This window comes from Schistocerca serialis, chromosome 9 (assembly GCF_023864345.2).
Source record: "Schistocerca serialis cubense isolate TAMUIC-IGC-003099 chromosome 9, iqSchSeri2.2, whole genome shotgun sequence".
Taxonomy (NCBI): Eukaryota; Metazoa; Arthropoda; class Insecta; order Orthoptera; family Acrididae; genus Schistocerca; species Schistocerca serialis.
The window spans coordinates 282,621,658-282,640,565 of record NC_064646.1 but is presented as its reverse complement, the minus strand read 5'-3'; the positions used below and the strand labels follow the sequence as shown (position 1 = coordinate 282,640,565).

The following is an 18,908-nucleotide window of genomic DNA, read 5'->3' as shown; positions in this document are numbered from 1 at the left end:
AACACCTCAGATACCTCCCATATTAGAATAAATAATACAGGTACATTGACTGAGATTTTTTCCATGCATAAAGCCTGAAATTAAAAAAAAAAATCTATTCATAGAACCGTGATTCTATTGAATAAATGTTGCCGACAGATGTAAAGAAAAATCATGAAACGTTTACAATTTTCTTTTGGCAATTACTGTGCAGATATAGAAATTTTCAGTTTGCATAAATTTTAATAAAAAGTTTTTAATGGTTCATTTTTTATGAGATGTTACAACCAGTACACTGAATTTTCCCATCAGAAAAAGATGCATGACATGAAAAAATAGCTACACCTTCATTACTATTAATAATACTACTTATATTGAGAAAATCATATTCAGTGCCTAGGTAAGTACTGCCATATCTGTGACAAAAACATGTTAACAAATTGCATTTTACATTGAAAACTGATACAAATAGACAATGAAAAATATATTCCTGTAAAATTAGTTTGTATAGCAAGTAGGACTATGGAATTATTATTACACTTGCAAATGGTGTTGCTAGTAGTGTAATATGTAAACTAAATTTGTACAGAACTGTGGCACAGGAAGTACAAAATACTTAAGATGTCTTTTGATAAAGACAGGTTTTTGTAACAGAACCCACAAAATGATGATAGGAACTAGAATACTATGCTAATAATATATATAGTACTCATCACAATGGCAATAAAACAGTTACAATGATTTCTTCATAATTTATTATTATATGGGCAATGAAATATTTTTGTTGCAGGTGCACTTCTGGCAAACTTTTTATAACAGTTTCACAGTAAAATCAATAAAACCAAGATGAGTGGAGTTAAAAAAGAGGATATGGAAGCACTTCGGGAATGGCTGAAGAAGCAGCCACACCTTCCATCTCTTCCAGGTGAGCAACATACTGAACTAGTATATATTTCATTGACAGAAAATTATTTAAACATATTTATCTGTGTATAACTGGTCTGATGAATCTATAATTTATGCCACTGAATAAAGAAAATAAATATTTTTATTCTTAATGCTTTAGCTATGTGTGTAAATGAAAGAGAAAAGGTGAGCTTAAAAAAATTCGAATTGGGTAGTTCCTGAAAGATGAAAACATGGAAAACTGAGGAGAATATGCTGGCAAGAAATGTAGGATATCGCAGAAAACAGGCAGTTGAGGGGTGACAGTGTTCATTATAGAGACTTTGGTGATAATGGATGTAGGTAACAGAAAATACTGTGAATCACACATAAAAAAATTACAAGGACAATGCTACAAACTTAATGTTTCACTGGATTGTAACAAAAAAACTGTGACCTCTCAAATGATATAACTAACAGCCAAATGTGAACAAAAGAAATCAGGAAGAATGTGATGAATCTGTTTAATGCATCAGGCTTGTCACGTGGTGTCACTAAGGATCTTGGAATATGAACATCTGTTGAACTGCAAAGCTAAAAGATTCATCCGGCATATAAGGAAGAAAGTCATCTAAGGCCAGTAGTTGTGTAGCACTGACACAATCATGTGCAAGCTGGAAAAATATCTTAAAAGCCTTTGCAGTGAACATTGGAGAACAGCAGACACCTCATTCACACCCTGTTGCATTTGTTCAGCATCTCATTTAATTATGGCTCTAGAATGTTAATGTTATTGTTATTTTTGATACTACTTCCTTCTGTACAAAATTACCACCTTTGAAATCAATGGAACTATTAGGACCAAGTGAGGGCTGCAACAGCATGATATTCGACTCACATCTAGTAGAATGGTAGCTCAAATTGCAATCCATCCATAAATCCATCTATATTTGAGTTTTCCATGGTTTCTGGAAATTGCATAAGGCAGACATTGGAAGCTGTCCAATTTCCTTTCCCATTTCTCCTTAATTCAAGCTAGTGCTCCACCTCTAATGACCTCATCATTGATGGCACTTTATAACTAATAGGTGAAAAGTTCAATTATCATTTGCCAAACTCCTCAGGAACACCACATCCTGGCTAACAGACAATCTTATGCACAAATTAATGAGAGGGCTATCAAGTTATAGCAAACTTATATATGGAACAGTATGAGCGAAGGCACTAGAACCTTAAAGGCAATGTATTTCTCAAATTACCTTCCGTTAGGAAAGTGGAATGCACTCATTGACTGTGATATGACTTTCAAAATGACAGAGAGCAGCAATCAGTCATCATTTCCTTTTTAGCTTTATTAAGCAGAGCCATATTTTGGGTAGTAACTGCCCATTATCAATGCAGTATTTTAGAGTTTTAACACATGGCCTAGCACATCTTCCCCCATATTTTGGGCTCCTGTCACATTTCATTCAAGTCTTGAATGAACTCTAAGAAATATGGCTCTGCTTTAATAAAGCTAGAAAGGAAATGACAGCTGATTGCTGCTCTCTGTCATTTTTAAAGCAATTTATTTCTATCAATATGTGGAAAATATTTGTATGTTGTGACCAAATGGAATGGAAAAACTTTATGATTTCTCAGAATATCTAAAATATATCTATCCCGATATAAAATTTATGATATAACTTAAAAAAAGAGGCAGCTACCTTTTCTTCATGTTTTAGTTAAGGGAAAAGTAAATGGATCCTTTGGCCACAGCGTATCCAGAAAATGAACATACACCAACTTCTGTCACCAAGTCTCAAGCCATCATAATCATCCATCAAAAAGAAATGCCATGCTGAACGTTCCGATCTAGATTTGCAAACTGTCAGAGTAGTAGAGCTCTTTTGAAGGACTGTGATATATGTGAATAATATTTGGGGGAAAGGGTACTCAATGGTGGTACATTGTGAGTGAATTCAACGCTTATGGAAGAGATCAAGTCTGAGAAAGAAAACATACAACAATGTTATTTATCTGCATTATGCTGGTCTAGTCTAAAAATCAGCAATTTTTTTACAAACACAGTGTTCACATTTGATACTCACCACAAGAGATAAAAAAGTCTACATTTTAATGCTAAAAATAACCAAATGGTGGAATGAATGCTGGGTACCAAATTTGGCTTTCAAGTGGATGTTTGGTACCATCCATACCTCAAAATCTTGAAGTCCAAGTAGATTAACTTCGATAATAACATACAGTTACAAAGGTTATGCGACAGAGAATGAGAAACATACATACAATTAATTCAGGATTAATACTCAAAAATATAATATTTTAAATTAAAACATTCAGTGCACACCTCACAACAAAAGTAACATTTGCAAATATCATTTGTACAGCAAAAAGGTCTGGTTGAAACTGATGTTGCAAACATCACCTTTATATCAATAATTAAAAAGTTTACTGTTTGAAAACTGATTTGTACTCTCTATTGCAGATGATCAACTGGTGCTTTTCCTGCACAGCTGTTATTACAGCATCGAACGCGCGAAGCAAGCGCTTGATGTCTGCTACACAGTAAGGACACATGCACCTGAAGTTTTTTCAAACAGAGACCCAAAGTTGCCCAAGGTTCAGGCAGCTATGAATGTCATGTAAGCATTGATTTTTTGTTTTCAGATGTGATAGAACTATTCAAATTGATGAAGTTTTCCGCCAACTATTGCCATGAATGCAACTGTTACAAATATGAACCATTTACTTCAGAATATGTCTCAAAATGGGCCACAGATTGCCAGTAATAATGCTATGCTTTACAATTTGTGAAGAGTATACATATGAATTTTAAAGTTACAGGTGAAATAAGTGTCATCTCCCCATGATTATTTATCATATTTTATATTATGTGGAATATCAACAATGTAGGAAAAAACAAATTGCTATTTACTGTTAAGAAGACACATCAAGTTGCAAACAGGCACAATTAAAAGACACTTCCATAAAGCTTTTGGCCACAGCCTTCATCATTAAAAGAGAGACACAGACCATTCACACATACAAGCAAGCACATGCGCACATGACCACCAGCTCCAGCATCTGGCCTGAGATGCTGGAGTTGGGAGTAATGTGTGCATGAGGTGTGCTTGCTTGAATGTGTGTGAATGGAGTGTGTCTCTCTTTTACTGATGAAGACTGTGATCGACAGCTTTATGTCTTTTAATTGTGCCTGTCTGCTATGTGATGTGTCTTCTTTATGGTAAGTACCAATCTGGAGTTTCCATTGTTTGATGTTATGGGGAGTACACCAATAAGAGGAATACACTCAACAATACTTGGACAGCTAAGACAAGTGTTTTATGCGAATCCCAGCAAAAAACTTCTCTCTCAGTGTCACTATATAATACAAATTAAAACTTATGAGAGTTATTTATTTCTCCTATAAACAGTAAGCCTACCTTTCTTTGCTTACTAGATGAACATGCTAACATTTTTTGCATAACTTCTGTCTTTGCTTTCTTATGAGACAATTTCTGAGGTTATGAGTCTGACTATGAGTTCAGTAAAAATGCTTTTTGTACAAATGAGAATATTGTGTATATTTGTACAATACAACTCAAGGGCTTTTTATTTGTTTTATTTATAATTTTTTCTTACTTTTGTATGAAGAGTAATTTGATTACAGTGTTATTCATTTCAAATATTAGAGCAGTTTGAAGTAAACAACGATAAACTTTACTGCAAGACAGGATATAGGCATTACATACATATGGATTCATGGGTTCTGCATCCTTGTTGAAGATGCAAATTAGCACTTTTATTTCTGATGCCAATATTTTTTGTTTGTCCACAGACCCTACAGGAGACTTATAAATGACAGAATTTTTAAACTAAAATATAACCTGGAGTTAATAGACTCTCCTTTCACAAATTACCATAACATTTTGATTCTGAGTTCAAAAACCCCATTTTACTGTAGAAAAGACTGTAATTAAGCATATACCCATACAACAGACATAACTAAATTTTCTACATTAATAAGTTTTTTTGTGTATGCAATGTACTGGAATGCTTTTGAAGCCCACTGTTATTCATTCCAAAGAGACCAGTTATGTAACTAATACAATATACAAGGTTCTTTTACTACTATCATGATGTTTAATCTTCAGCTTTCAATTAAGTTATGACACACTGATGGTGAAATTTATTTTCATTCTTCCCACTGATATAGTGAATAGATGTTATTGGGTTCTTAGATGAATTAATGGAGTATGTAATAAGTTCCTGAGTTCATAACAAAGATGTTCAACTGGAATCATGTAGAAGCTTTGAACAGAATTATCCAGCAGAGCTACCTGGTTTCATGCAAATGATACTGCAAAGGAACATTTTTAGTGGTTTGAATGGAAACTAATACTTCAGTCTTGGAAGCATGCTATTACCTAAAACTCTTTCATATACACCAGTCCAGTTATTAACACTAAAACTAATATTCAAAGTCTAAAATATTTTATGTTACTATCACATTTCAGTTTCTTTTTTTTAACTATGCTAGCAAAGTTTTCTATTACCTTGGCTTGTCTTAACCATAAGAAATAAAAGATAATGATGATATCAGATCATCAGGCTTACCATTCTGAAACACGTATGTCTGCTTTCTTGGAACAGAACTTGCCTCTTTGTGATCTACACGTGTAATTATCAAAATTAGTGAATTTTATAATAAATCCACCACATTTTATTCTAATTAACTACATTAAAAGGTTAAAGTCTGTGTTTACGAGATTCATATTAGATAATTGTTACTGCCTAGCAACTGTTTTCACTGCATAATATTTATCATATTTGATGGCTTGCTTTTGTCAGTTAAATTTCCTTCATCAAAATTTTGAAATAAGATGTATTAGCTGTTTTATATACAACTGTGAACATGGTTCAAATCACTGGATATACAGGCCTGCTACACATTATAAGACTGTTGCATTTCTTGCCTTAATTTTCTATTGAAATAATGGCTAAAGTCAAACTTTTTGTGATAAATAAAGAGTGGTTTATACAGCTCAGTGTTTTTTATTTTTTCAGATGTTTTTTCTTTCTTGTAGCATTCCACATTGTTTGCTGCATTGAAATCAGATATCATAACTATTTCATCATTTGTTTTCACAATACTGAGTTTCTGTTTTAAAACCTGTTCTTTTCTTTAATAGTCAGTAGTTCCTAGTGCCTATAATTTACAATGTCTGGTGAGTGCTACAAACAATTGACTGAAGAATTATAATGCTAAAATTACGTTACTGTAACTAGATAGATAAAAAATCTACTCACCAAGAGGTGGCAGGGGAACATACATATAAGAAGTAGTACAGTTTGCAAGCTTTCGAAGACAGTGGGTCCTTCTTCTGGTAGAAGGGTTAAAGGGGAAGAGAGAGGGGTGATGGAAAAGGACTGGTGAGGTCTAGGAAAAGGGAGAGAATTTGGAAAAGTTGCCCAGAATGCCGGGTCAGGGAAGACCTACCAGATGGGATAAGAATGAAAAGGACAGTTTACTTTTTCCTTGTCTCATAGTAGTCATTTCAGATTTATTACATATTGAAAATATTAGCTAAAGTTTATACAGCCCCTCCTAAAATGGTAATCCACCAACCACCCAACATACATAATATCCTGGTCTATCGCTATGCCACTTATACTTCAAACCTCTTGCCACAGGGGTCAAATCCCTGCAGAAGAATCAGGTGCAAGATCTGTCCAGTTCATACAGCTAGCATGTAACAAACTTATCCTATCTCTTCAGAGGTAGGACCACCTGTGGTAGCAGCTGAGTCATATACGAGCTCTGTTGCAATTTCTGCACAGTATTTTTACATTGGTGTGACCACCAATCAGTTGCCCACCAGAATGAATGTCACAGTCACACTGTGGACAAGAGGAGAGTTGAACATCCAGTGGTGGAACACGCTGTTGATCATAACAAGCTCAAGTTCAATGGCTGTTTGGTGACACATGCCATCTGGATCCTTCCTACCTGTATCATGTTTTCTGAACTATGTAGATGGCAGTTATCCTTGTTACAGAATGAGATTTTCACTCTGCAGCAGAGTGTGCGCTGATATGAAACTTCCTGGCAGATTAAAACTGTGTGCCCGACCAAGACTCGAACTCGGGACATTTGCCTTTCGCAGGCAAGTGCTCTACCAACTGAGCTACCGAAGCACGACTCACGCCCGGTACTCACAACTTTACTTCTGCCAGTACCTCGTCTCCTACCTTCCAAACTTTACAGACACTCTCCTGCGAACCTTGCAGAACTAGCACTCCTGAAAGAAAGGATATTGCAGAGACATGGCTTAGCCACAGCCTGGGGGATGTTTCCAGAATGAGATTTTCACTCTGCAGCGGAGTGTGCACTGATATGAAACTTCCTGGCAGATTAAAACTGTGTGCCCGACCGAGACTCGAACTAGGGACATTTGCCTTTCGCGGGCAAGTGCTCTACCAACTGAGCTATCGAAGCACGACTCACGCCCGGTACTCACAGCTTTACTTCTGCCAGTACCTCGTCTCCTACCTTCCAAACTTTACAGAAGCTCTCCTGCGAACCTTGCAGAACTAACACTCCTGAAAGAAAGGATATTGCGGAGACATGGCTTAGCCACAGCCTTGTTACATATCCTTCATTCCTGTAATTCTCCTGGCCTAACTATCCACTATCCCATTGCACCCACATCCTCTAGCCAACAGCCCAGCTTCCCAACCACTCAGCATTAAGGGACTATGTATTATATTAATGGAATTTTTTCCTCAAAATTAAATGCTAACATTATTGAACATACATTTTTTATTTCTAATGTAAGCTACAATAATGATTTATGGTGTAATTTGACTTCTTACAGTGAGGCCTGCAAACTGCCACACAAAGATGAGAAGGGAAACACAGTGATTTTGACACGTCTCAAGGATAATGATCCCTCAAAATTTGATTTCGATGAAATTGTAAAGGCAGCTCTGTTGGGTCTTGAAATAATAATAAGGGATGAGCCCACAGCTGAAGGTTATGTCTTCCTGTTTGACCAGACTGGGTTTTCTCTTCAACATATTGCCAGAATATCTGTGAACACAATCAGGAAATTTTTTGTATATGTTCAGGTATATGCTAACATCAATACACTTTACTAACATATCACTTTACAGGTAAATATTAAATTCTAGAAGTTAGCACTTTCTTAATACTAAAAACACTTTGTAAATCAATGAAACAGTTCCTAATTAAACTGTGAGGGACGTTTTATACTCCACAATAATTGTAATAGTCATGTGCAGTGATTGGCTGGGAGTACCTCCCACAAAATTCCATACAAGCTTTAGGTTATGGTTAAGAATTTAGTTATTTCCTTTGGTATATGGTTTTCTTTCAAATTTTCTTTTTCTGTGAATAGGAAGGCTTTCCACTTAGAATGAAAGCTGTACATGTCATCAACACAACATCTGTCATTGACAAGATCATGATGCTTATCAAACCATTCCTTAATAAGGAACTGGCCGCAATAGTAAGTGAAATAAATTTTTTTGCCTTTGCTTTTGATTTTTCAACACTAAGTCACTGTAGGAAATATGTTACACTTTATAAGTACACAAAAGAGATGGGTTGCATTAAGATTAATCTTGTTTTACAGCTTTACTTCCATAAGGCAGATAATGCAGACTTCTACAAGGTGTATAACAAGGAGTGGATGCCAAAGGATTATGGTGGCAAAGAGAAATCTGTTGCTGAATTAAGTGGTATGAGTAACAGTAATTCTGTGACTTCAGTTGCTGAATTAAATTATGTGAATAACTGTAGTTTTGCATTTTTCTGTTATGGAATTGAACCAAGGTTGACAGCTGCAGGACACTGCTTAAACATTTTCATTTGTAAAAAGCTGTAGATGGAGACCATGTTCTGACTGCAGTAAGCAGATTCAAATGTATGTAGGTGCAGCACTCATGCAGATGTGGAAAGACATGCACAAGGCAGAGTAGCATAGAAAGCTGTATCAGACCAATGTCTGAAGAATACAAAAACTACACCATAGAATGGTACCTGTGTGGCTTACAACCTAGCTTTAGGAATTTTAAAGTTTTTCTTTATGAAGTCAGGGAGTTGGGATCATAGTGAATGGATTGGATTGTGAGTCAGCTCTTTTGATTTATAGTTTCTGTGCTCTTTAGATTGATGGTTCACCTAAACTGTCACCAATGCATTTGCTCAGAGTATATTTGCTATGACACACATGATTGTGCTTTAGTGTTGCTACAATATTTGGAAAAACTAGTGTGCTGTGACAGATCACATCTCAGATCAATATCTGCATTTAAATCTGTGCCTACATACATACTTTGCAAGCCATCATATGGTGCATTGTGAAGGGTACCTTTTACTGCTACTAGTCATTCCCTTTTCTGTTCCACTCAAAAATGGAGTGAGGGAAACATAACTGTCTACATGCATCCATACAAGTCCTAATTTCTCATATGTTGTCTTTATGGTCCTTATGTGACACGTTTATTGGTGGCACTAAAATCATTCTGCAATCAGTCACAAATTCTAGTTCTCTAAATTTGATTAATACTCTCTTCCATGCAGGAATTCCTATCTGAGTTCATGAAGCACTTCCATAACACTCATGCATTGATCGAACTGTCTGGTAACAAATCTAGCAGAACACCTCTGAATTGATTTAGTGTCTTCCTTTAACCTGAACTGGTCCGAATCCCAAAAGCTTATGTGCTCATTCTATCTCATATCACTTTGCAATGTTATGTCTAGATATTTAATCAATGTGACTCTGTCAAGCAGCACACGACTAACACTGTATTAAAATATTACTGGATTCTTTTTCAAACTCATCTACATTAACTTACATTTCTCTACATTTAGAGTAAGCTGTCATTCACCATACCAAATATAAATTCTATCTAAGTCATCCCTATCCTCCTACAGTCACACAATGACAAAAATTTTCGTTACACTACAACATCATTAGTTAACAGTCACCGTTTATAAAGAACTAGAGTGGTCCTATCACACATACTTAATTAAATTGGTGACAGTATCATCTGTCTGCACACATGTAATGAAATTGTTAGTGACAGCACCATTTCTCCTTTCTTCTATTGGATATAAGTTGCAAATAAATCAGCTAGAAGGTAGTGATAACTTAACAGTGAATGTCTTGCCAGGATGGCACAAACTTGTCTCCTCATATTGGAGTCATTGGTGGTGTATATTCAACTTCAGGAATCTGTCACTGCAAAACATTAAAACTGACAAAGGCTGTGGCCTGCTGCTGACAAATAAGGTGCAGTATTACATGTACCCCACCGTAGAAATTGCAAACCAGATGGCCAAGCTGCACAAAGACAAATTTGTTGTTTCTATTAATGAGGTTGCCATCAGGTATGAACGACAGTGTGTTTCCACCTCCTAATACAGCCTGTAAGATTGGTTAGCGGTAGCTCCTTCTGGGATCAAATGTAATTTACTAAAGGCTTTAACAGAGCTTCGTATGTCATTCTCAGTGAGTAGAAACTGATAGAGGTGAAAGTATGCGCATGCATGCCACAAGGAAGTGTGATACAATTATTATCGTTCTTTACATGAATTAGTGGTATGGCAGATATCAGCAGTTCTTCGAGACTAGTCAAGGATATTGCAGTAAAAGCAGGAAAGGAGGGATGGGGAGGGGTGGAAGGGGGGTTTTCATTGGAAAACTGTTGTGAAATATGGAAAGACCTGCAGACACTGTTGTTTGCTGCAAATATTGCAAGGTCAACATCATCAGCGACATCCATTTGACATCTGTTGCTGCATATACCCAGGTCTCTTTCAGAATTTTGCATTTTTTTGCATTCTTCAACTACACAGGTCCACATTGCCCCCCAGATGTTTTATAATGCCATCCACTCATTTCCACTAAGTTGTCATTGTATCATTTTCTAATTTCTTGAATTCAAGAAAAGTTTTTCCATTTACTACCTATTTGTATGGCTACATGATCAGCTCACCGCCATTTCATGTTCGTAATTGCCTCTTGCATTCCCTGGCCCATTTGATTGTTTTCCTTCCTCTCCCAGTTATCCTTGACATACGTATCTCCACTACTGATAATGCAGACCAAAAGCAATTTCTGATGTCTGTCTCGTCTTCAGTAGCACTAAGGAAAAGAAAATCATTTTCAGTTTGTTCACTACCCAGTACAGGGTTTTGCAGGTTTCTAGAGGTTGGAGAGGAGACTTAGCAGATGAAGGTTTGGTAAGGAATCCTAGTCTGGAAATGTACCATTTGGATATAAAATAAATTTGAAGTCTGGATTTCTTTCAAATCTCAAACTTCATTGTACACACATAAGCTGAGAAGAGGGCACTGTAGTTCCTGTTGTAATTATGACATCACACAACAGCAGCTGTGAGAAATTGGTACTTTTGAAACTAGGAAGGCTGGCTGTGGTGTTCCACACATGTGCTACAAAGAGACTTTGGAGAGGACATCCTTTGTCACACAGAAGAAATCATGAGGACAAGTACTCAAAATGTTGCCTATCGCACATGCTCCTACAGCACATAGATTGGGGCCCATTGTCTCCACTGTGTGTGTGCTGTGATGAAGGAGATTTGAAGTGTCTCAATCTTCAAACTTACTTTATATCCAAGTGGCACATTTGTGGACATGGCTTCCATATCAAAACTTCATCTACCAAGTCCCCTCTCCAACCCTTAGAAACCTGCAATAGGAATTTTGAGTCACCCTGTATAATTTTTATCATGTTCTAACTCATTTCCAAACCTAGTTTCAAGCTTTGCCTAGTATGTCCTTTCACAAGTGGTTAAATATTATCTATAGTATCAGCAAACAGCAGAATGTCTTCAGCAAAATGAATGTGATTTAATATGTGTATTTACCATGCATTCTTTATTCAATTTCTCAGCTTAAGGAACTGCTGATATGAACTCTTAACATAAGTAAATGGAATGTCATGCATGTTAACAGGCTAATAGGTCCCATTATTGCTCGATTAAACTTCCCTTAAGTAAAAAGGCCTGAAAAATTACCAGTTCATGACACTGATATGGGTGTGCCAACTGTAAAAATTGTTAGTACACCTAAACAGGTAATTCCAAAGGATTTAAGTATACTAAATCTCATGTTACTAAATTGTCGAAATGTCTGTAGCAAGATCCCCGAGTTACTCTCTGAAATAAACAGTAGTAATGCCAATATTGTATTAGGTTCTGAAAGCTGGTTGAAACCAGACATAAATAGCAGTGAAATTTTTAACTAGGATTGGACAATGTTTACGAAGGATAGGACTGATGCTATGGGAGGTGGTGTGTTCATTGCAGTTAAAAGCTGTTTAAATGCAATTGAGATCGATACTGGATGACACTGTGAAAAAGTCTGGATAAATCTATCAATCAGACAATTGTATTAGGATGTTTTTATAGACCACCAGCATCTGCAACAAACATCGCAGAACGTTTCAGGGAAAGTCTTGAGTACTGGTACATAGGAAATAAATATCCAAATTTTCCATTAGGTAGTTATAGTTGGAGGCTTTAATCCGGCATCCATTGACTGGGAAAATTACACGGTTATCACAGGGGCCAGAAGCAAAGACTCGTGTGAAGTTATTCTAGGAGCACTCTCAACATACAACCTTAAGCAATTGATTAGAAAACCAACTCGAGACGGGAACATATTAGATATATTGGTGACACACAGACACGATCTTTTTGAGGAAGTTAATCTAGAAGAAGGTATTAGCGACCATAATGTCGTTGTGGCTTCTATGTCAGTGGAAACGTACAGTTTTCTTGTTTGGGAAAGAAAATAAAAGTGTTGTTAATGAATATCTTCATTGTCAGCTCCAAGCATGCACCGCGGGACGCAAAGGTATTGAGCACCTTTGGTCGGAATTTAAAGGTATTGTCCACAACGTGCTAGAGAAATATGTGCCTAGCAAAAATATAGGGAAGGGAAAGGATCCACCTTGGTTCAACAAACGTATTAGAAAGTTGCTGAGAAAGCACAGAATTTTGCACAGTCGTTTTAAACGTAGTCACTGCCCCGCTGACAAACAGAAATTATGTGAAATGAAAGCAGCTGTCAAAAGGTCAATGAGATATTCTTTTAACGAATTTGAAAGCAATATTTTATCAGATTCTAAAAATAAACCCAATAAATTTTGGTCGTACGTATAATCTATGAACGCTACAAACAATTCAATACCTTCTTTTGCTGATAGTACGGGTAAGGTAACGGATGATGATAAACAGAAGGTCGAAATTGTAAACCTAGCTTTCAAAAACTCGTTTACGGTAGATGACTGCAGCACCATTCCCCCTTTCAAATATCGAACAAACGCAAGGATGAATGACATAGTGTTTAGTGTATCCGGGATTGTAAAACAGTTAAGTTCCTTAGACGCCAAAAGGCATCTGGCCCAGACGGTATCCCCGTAAGATTTTATGTTGACTATGCTACAAATATAGCACTATTCTTATCCGTCATCTATCAGAGATTTAACGGCGGAAAGTTCCACGGGACTGGAAGAAGGCCCACGTCATAGCAATCTATAAAAAGGGTAGGACATCGGATGCACATAGTTACTGGCCAATTTTATTGACATCGATTTGTTGTAGAATCATGGAACATATTTTGTGTTCAGACATAATGACCTTTCTAGACTCTGAGAAGTTCATCTGCAGAAACCAGCACGGTTTTAGGAAACAGCGGTCATGCGAGACACAACTGGCCCTCTTTGTGCATGATATACAACAGGCTCTAGATATCGGCTCCCAGGTTGATGCCATATTTCTCGACTTTCGGAAGGCGTTCGACTCAGTTCCGCACTGTCGCTTGCTACAAAAAGTGCGCGCTTACGGTCTATCCGATGACATATGCGGTTGGATAGAAAGTTTTCTGGCAGATAGGGACCAGTATGTCGTCCTGAACGGGGTAACTTCAACAGAAACAAGAGTAACTTCAGGTGTGCCCCAGGGCAGCGTAATAGGTCCTCAGCTTTTTACGATTTACATAAACGATCTGGTTGATGGCATTAACAGCGACATTAGACTGTTTGCCGATGATGCTGTAGCCCACAGGAAAGTAGTATCACACGAAAGTTGTGAACAAATCAATGACGATTTGCAGACAATAAATGAGTGGTGCAATGACTGACAGTTATCGCTTAATATTAGTAAGTGTAACCTACTGCGTATAACAAAGTGAAAATCCCCATTAATGTACGAGTACAAAATAAGTGCCCAGTCTTTGGAAGCGGTAACATCTGTCAAGTATATGGGTGTGACTATTCGAAATGATCTCAAATGGAATGAACAGATTGCAGAAGTAACGGGTAAGGCGAACTCTAGACTGCGGTTTATTGGTAGCATCCTGAAGCGATGCAGCCCTTCAACAAAGGAAATTGCTTGCAATATTCTAGTTCGTCCAGTCTTAGAGCACTGCTCGTTTGTATGGGACCCTTACCAGTTGGGCCTGACTCAAGAGATTGAGAGGGTCCAAAGAAGAGCGGCAAGATTCGTGACTGGTACATTTAGCCATCGTGAGAGCGTTACAAATCTCATAGAAAGTTTGAAATGGGCCACATTTGCAGATTGACGGCGCGCTAAACGGAAGGGGCTGCTGACTAAATTCCAAAATCCGATCTTCGTCGAGGATGTAGAGCATATATTATTTCCACCAACTTTCAAATCGCGCAATGATCACCATTCAAAGATAAGGGAAATTAGAGCTCGTGCTGAGGCGTTCAGACAGTCGTTTTTCCCTCGCGCGATCCGCGAGTGGAACAGAGGGAGGGAAATACGACTTTGGCGCGAATAATGCCCTCCTCCACACACCGCTTGGTGGCTAGCGGAGAATATATTGTACATGGTCTGGGTTTTCTGTGGATATAATTCTACTGTGGTATGGATAACAGGTGTGTCACAGTGTGGAAGTGAAACTGGAAACTTGCTCCATAGTTGAATATGTCGGACAAAACGATTCTTGTGGGCAAATTGCACACAGATTCACCATGGCATTCTGGTGGGGTATGAACCAAATGCGTCCATCTGTAATGAAATGGTGCCAACAATTTGATCAAGGCCACACCGGAGGGTGATGCTTATCAACAAACAGTGTAGGCCGGTCACTGAAACAATCGCACAACCAGAATACTCACAAAGTAAGAAGCTGTGCCTTGAATTAAGGTTAAAGCTAATCTAGCTCATGTGGTGTTGTTTTTGCGATGATATTTTTACAGTTCTTTCACTAATTTTACCTTCACATGCGGTGAATTTTTGCAGTATGTTTGCTGCCATGCATTGGTAAAGTTTTCATTCCTGTCCAAATTTTTAAATCATTACGATACGCCAATATTCTCACTTTCATCCACCAAATGTTGCAGTGTAGGACTTACAAATTCCACCATTCAATCTGTAGTAAATTAACGTTTCCCAGCTGATGTAACAAAAGATTTTTTCGTAGCTGATGTAAAAAAAAAAAAATTTACTGTCTTCTGTGTGGCACAGAATTATTGTGTGCCTGTTGCAGTTTTTTATATCCTAAAGTTGAAACTCTAAGTTTATAATAAGCTGCAATTTACTTTTTCATGTGAGCTGTAAATGGTAATTTATGATCAATTTTGAGAGAGTCTGCAATGCCGGGCAACAGTCACTTCTACTTGCTGGTCATTCGAGCAATGATAAAAATATGTGACTGTAGTTTCCTTGCTCTGCCCGGTTAGTAAAAGTGAGAGCACTCTGATCACTTGGGTCAGTTTCAGTATGTGCATGGCCTAAGTGAATTGTGATCCAAAGTTTATATTTCAGTTTTACGATTTTTTCTTGGAAACTGTTAAGAGTCAAGTGTGACGGATAGTTTCAGAATCTTAAGTCATAATGATTATGTTGCTTGGATGATGGCTAAAAAATCATGATGTATTGCATATTAGTAACTAAATTAGTCATAAAACATTTCATTAGACGTTACCTTCATACGGAAGAAATATAAGCAAGTAAAATACTATCTAAAAAATGAGTAAGCTGCATATCGCTGAATAGTTGTGTCGCTGATCACGAGTGGTATGGGCTCTCTGTGATTCCTCTGTGCCACATACACTTCACTTCACACTGTCATAACAATAGAGTATGACAAATGACAAAATCATTCAGAAACATGTAACAAGAATATGTAAATGTAAAATTTGTTGCAGGCGAAATGCGAGAGCTGGTGACTAAGACAGGAGGAAGTTATGTGGAGGCAGAGTCGAAATGGAGAGTGGACGAGAGCAAGAGGCAAGGCAAGCTGAAGACGCAGGGAGACCTCTTCGGGGCAGAGGGGTCCTTCAAGAAGCTGTCCATCGACTGAGAAGTCTGCGGGTGCAGAGAATGAGTCAGCAGCCAGTGAGCTCCTGTCCAGACTTCGCAAGATGCGTGCACTCTTTTTATACAACAGGAGCAAGAAAATCTTGCAGGCTGTATTCAGAAATGGGACTGGTATGTCCTATTTCTAATAAAAAATGGGATAACATCTACGATATTCACTATGCAGTCTACATTCACTGTTCAGTCAACTGACAGTAGTGTAAATGAAGTTGCGACACTCTCTGTTTGTAAAGATTACCATGTAAAAGAGCTACCATGATACTAAAATATATAACATATACCTGAAATCATGCTGTGTTGACTTTAAAACGACTAGTCAAATTCACCTTAAGATTTCCTTCTCTCTCACAAACGAAAATGTTTCTCATCGCACTGATAACGATCATTTGGTTCAGTTTCAATAATTAATAGAATTCTGCACTCTCGACACAAATTTACATTTAATTCGCTATGAAGCCCCTTCATCATAAGGGGTAACAGTTTCTGTTAGCCTAGCTTGTTGGCTAGGGGATGTACAGTAAGCTTCGACTGTCCGTGTGTGGATTATCTAGTTGGCAGATTATCCATGCATTTTTGGAAAATTAAATTTAATATTTTCGTTTAGAACACATTGTTCTGTATGTAACTTACGTTTTACAGCAAAATGAGGATGCTTGTCCCTTTGTAATCATCAAATACACTTTGTGTCAAACGTAAATAGGTGGCAGGAAGAGAACCCTTTACCACCGAAAGTAGTTGCTGTTGCCTTGTGGCCTGCTTGCACGTGGTAACTATACAGCCTCGTCACAGGGTTAGGCAAACAAGAAAAACAAAAACAAAAAAAAAAGAAAAACAAAAACAAAAAAGAGAACAATGCTTCCGAATTTTTATATGTGAAAACTCTTAAGGCTTTTTAAATAATACAACGTTATTAACATTCTACATCTTTATTCTTCTTGACTATAAATTTTTAGTTGTCTGTCGCTAGAGGGCTCCGAATTGTAGCACACGTTACACGCCAGTGTGAAACGTAACTACACTAAGGTGACAAAAGTCATAAGATAGCTATAAGCTCATATATAGATGGCGATAGTATCGCGTACAGGTATTAACTGGCAATGCATTGGCGGTGCAGTTAATTGTACTCAGATGCAGTGGCATAGCGTGGTTGTAAAGGTTGGGGAGACTCTGCAGTTATTATAGGGAGACAAAATAGTAGAATAAACAATAATTTAAACAAATGAAACAAAATGCATCAAATGAAACAACTACTACTACCACTACCATTACCACCTCCACTAATAATAATAGTAATAATAACTAACTTGTTCAAGAAACGATGACAAATTTGTAGAACTCCAGCAGCAAGAGAAGAAGCACTTATATTTCCTTGTACACAAGCCCAATGCGCCTGACTTTTCTTTCCACGAATAAGTCTATAACTCGATTTACAAAGATCTGATCAATGGATAGCTCTTCAAGTAGTGTCTTTTCTATTGCTAACGTGCTGAAACACGACAGCCGGATGTTGGACATTGAATTCCGTAAATAATTCTTCACTCGTTTAAGAGAACTCATGCTTCGTTCACTACTTGCTGTAGTTGCGGGTAGGGTCAAAACCAAACGCAGGAGCTTCGTTGTTTCTTCATAAACGGAGTCTAATCATTGTTGATAACGTACTTTAAGAGGATTCTTGGAGATAAGTGTATTTTCTCACCAGCGTATATGTAACACAGTTCATTTTCAAGTTGTTCTTGTTTGAAAAAAGGGCACTGTTCTAATAATTGAAGCAGTTTCAACTTTGGAAATTCTTTTTGTTAGTTTGGGAAACACTTTTCGTTCAAAAGTTCAACAAACTGAATTTGAGGAAAGTCTTCAAACCTTCTTTCCACCTGAACAATTTGCAAATCCAGTATCCCATAAGTTAGTGCCCTGAGAGATGTCTTTTGACTGTCACAGAATGGTAAGTTGCCATTCAAACAGAAAGTGCATTTAAGGCATTCATCAACGAATGTTTCCGTTCTTAATTGTCGTAAGTTTCTCAAAACAGTTCTTATTTCGTCGTGGCAAGCAGTTATACTGACAATTTCGACTGAAGAACGTAAAAGAGATGATCAACATAAACAAAGCACCCTCGGTAGAAGCAAAGCAAGTAGACAAACGTAGGATCATCCATCCGTTGTTTCATTCGCACAGCACAGCTCGAAGATTCTGGGTCCCACTGAGAATCCGTATCATCAAATATATAATTAAAAACACTATATAGCCCTAAAAAATGACTAGATGTTGTTGAAACTGCCCTGGAACGGAAGTTCCAGCGAGTGTTGCTTGCATGTGGCAGTTTAAATCCTTTCTCAGTTAGCAATACAGTTCGTTTTGATGACTTGCTGAAAAAAGAATGGAATACAGTAAGCACACTTACAAACATGCGTACTTGTATGATTTTGGAGGCATGTAACAGTACCAAATTCAGTTGGTGTGCGCAACAATGAACAAACAGCGCATGGGGACAGAACTGCTTCACCGATTGTTGTAGTCCTCTATCTCTGCCCGCCATTACTGAAGCGCCATCATATGTTTGACTAACCACTTTTCCTTCCACATTCCATTCTTTCAATATTGCATGAATAATGTTTGACAAACCTTCAGCAGTTTTA

The 18,908-nt window shown here is 37.4% G+C and overlaps 1 protein-coding gene across 1 annotated transcript in view; it reads left to right on the top strand.

Moving 5' to 3' along the window:
- The window catches only part of LOC126419551 (uncharacterized), a 146,087-nt gene extending 129,528 nt beyond the window's left edge, over positions 1-16,559 (top strand). Inside the window, exons 8-13 of the mRNA XM_050086741.1 lie at positions 799-904; positions 3,350-3,506; positions 7,743-7,995; positions 8,286-8,396; positions 8,523-8,628; positions 16,101-16,559. Of these exons, the coding sequence (XP_049942698.1) occupies positions 799-904; positions 3,350-3,506; positions 7,743-7,995; positions 8,286-8,396; positions 8,523-8,628; positions 16,101-16,255 (888 nt within the window). The 3' untranslated portion in view covers positions 16,256-16,559. The remainder of the gene's footprint in view (positions 1-798; positions 905-3,349; positions 3,507-7,742; positions 7,996-8,285; positions 8,397-8,522; positions 8,629-16,100) is intronic.
- The last annotated feature ends 2,349 nt before the right edge of the window (positions 16,560-18,908 follow it).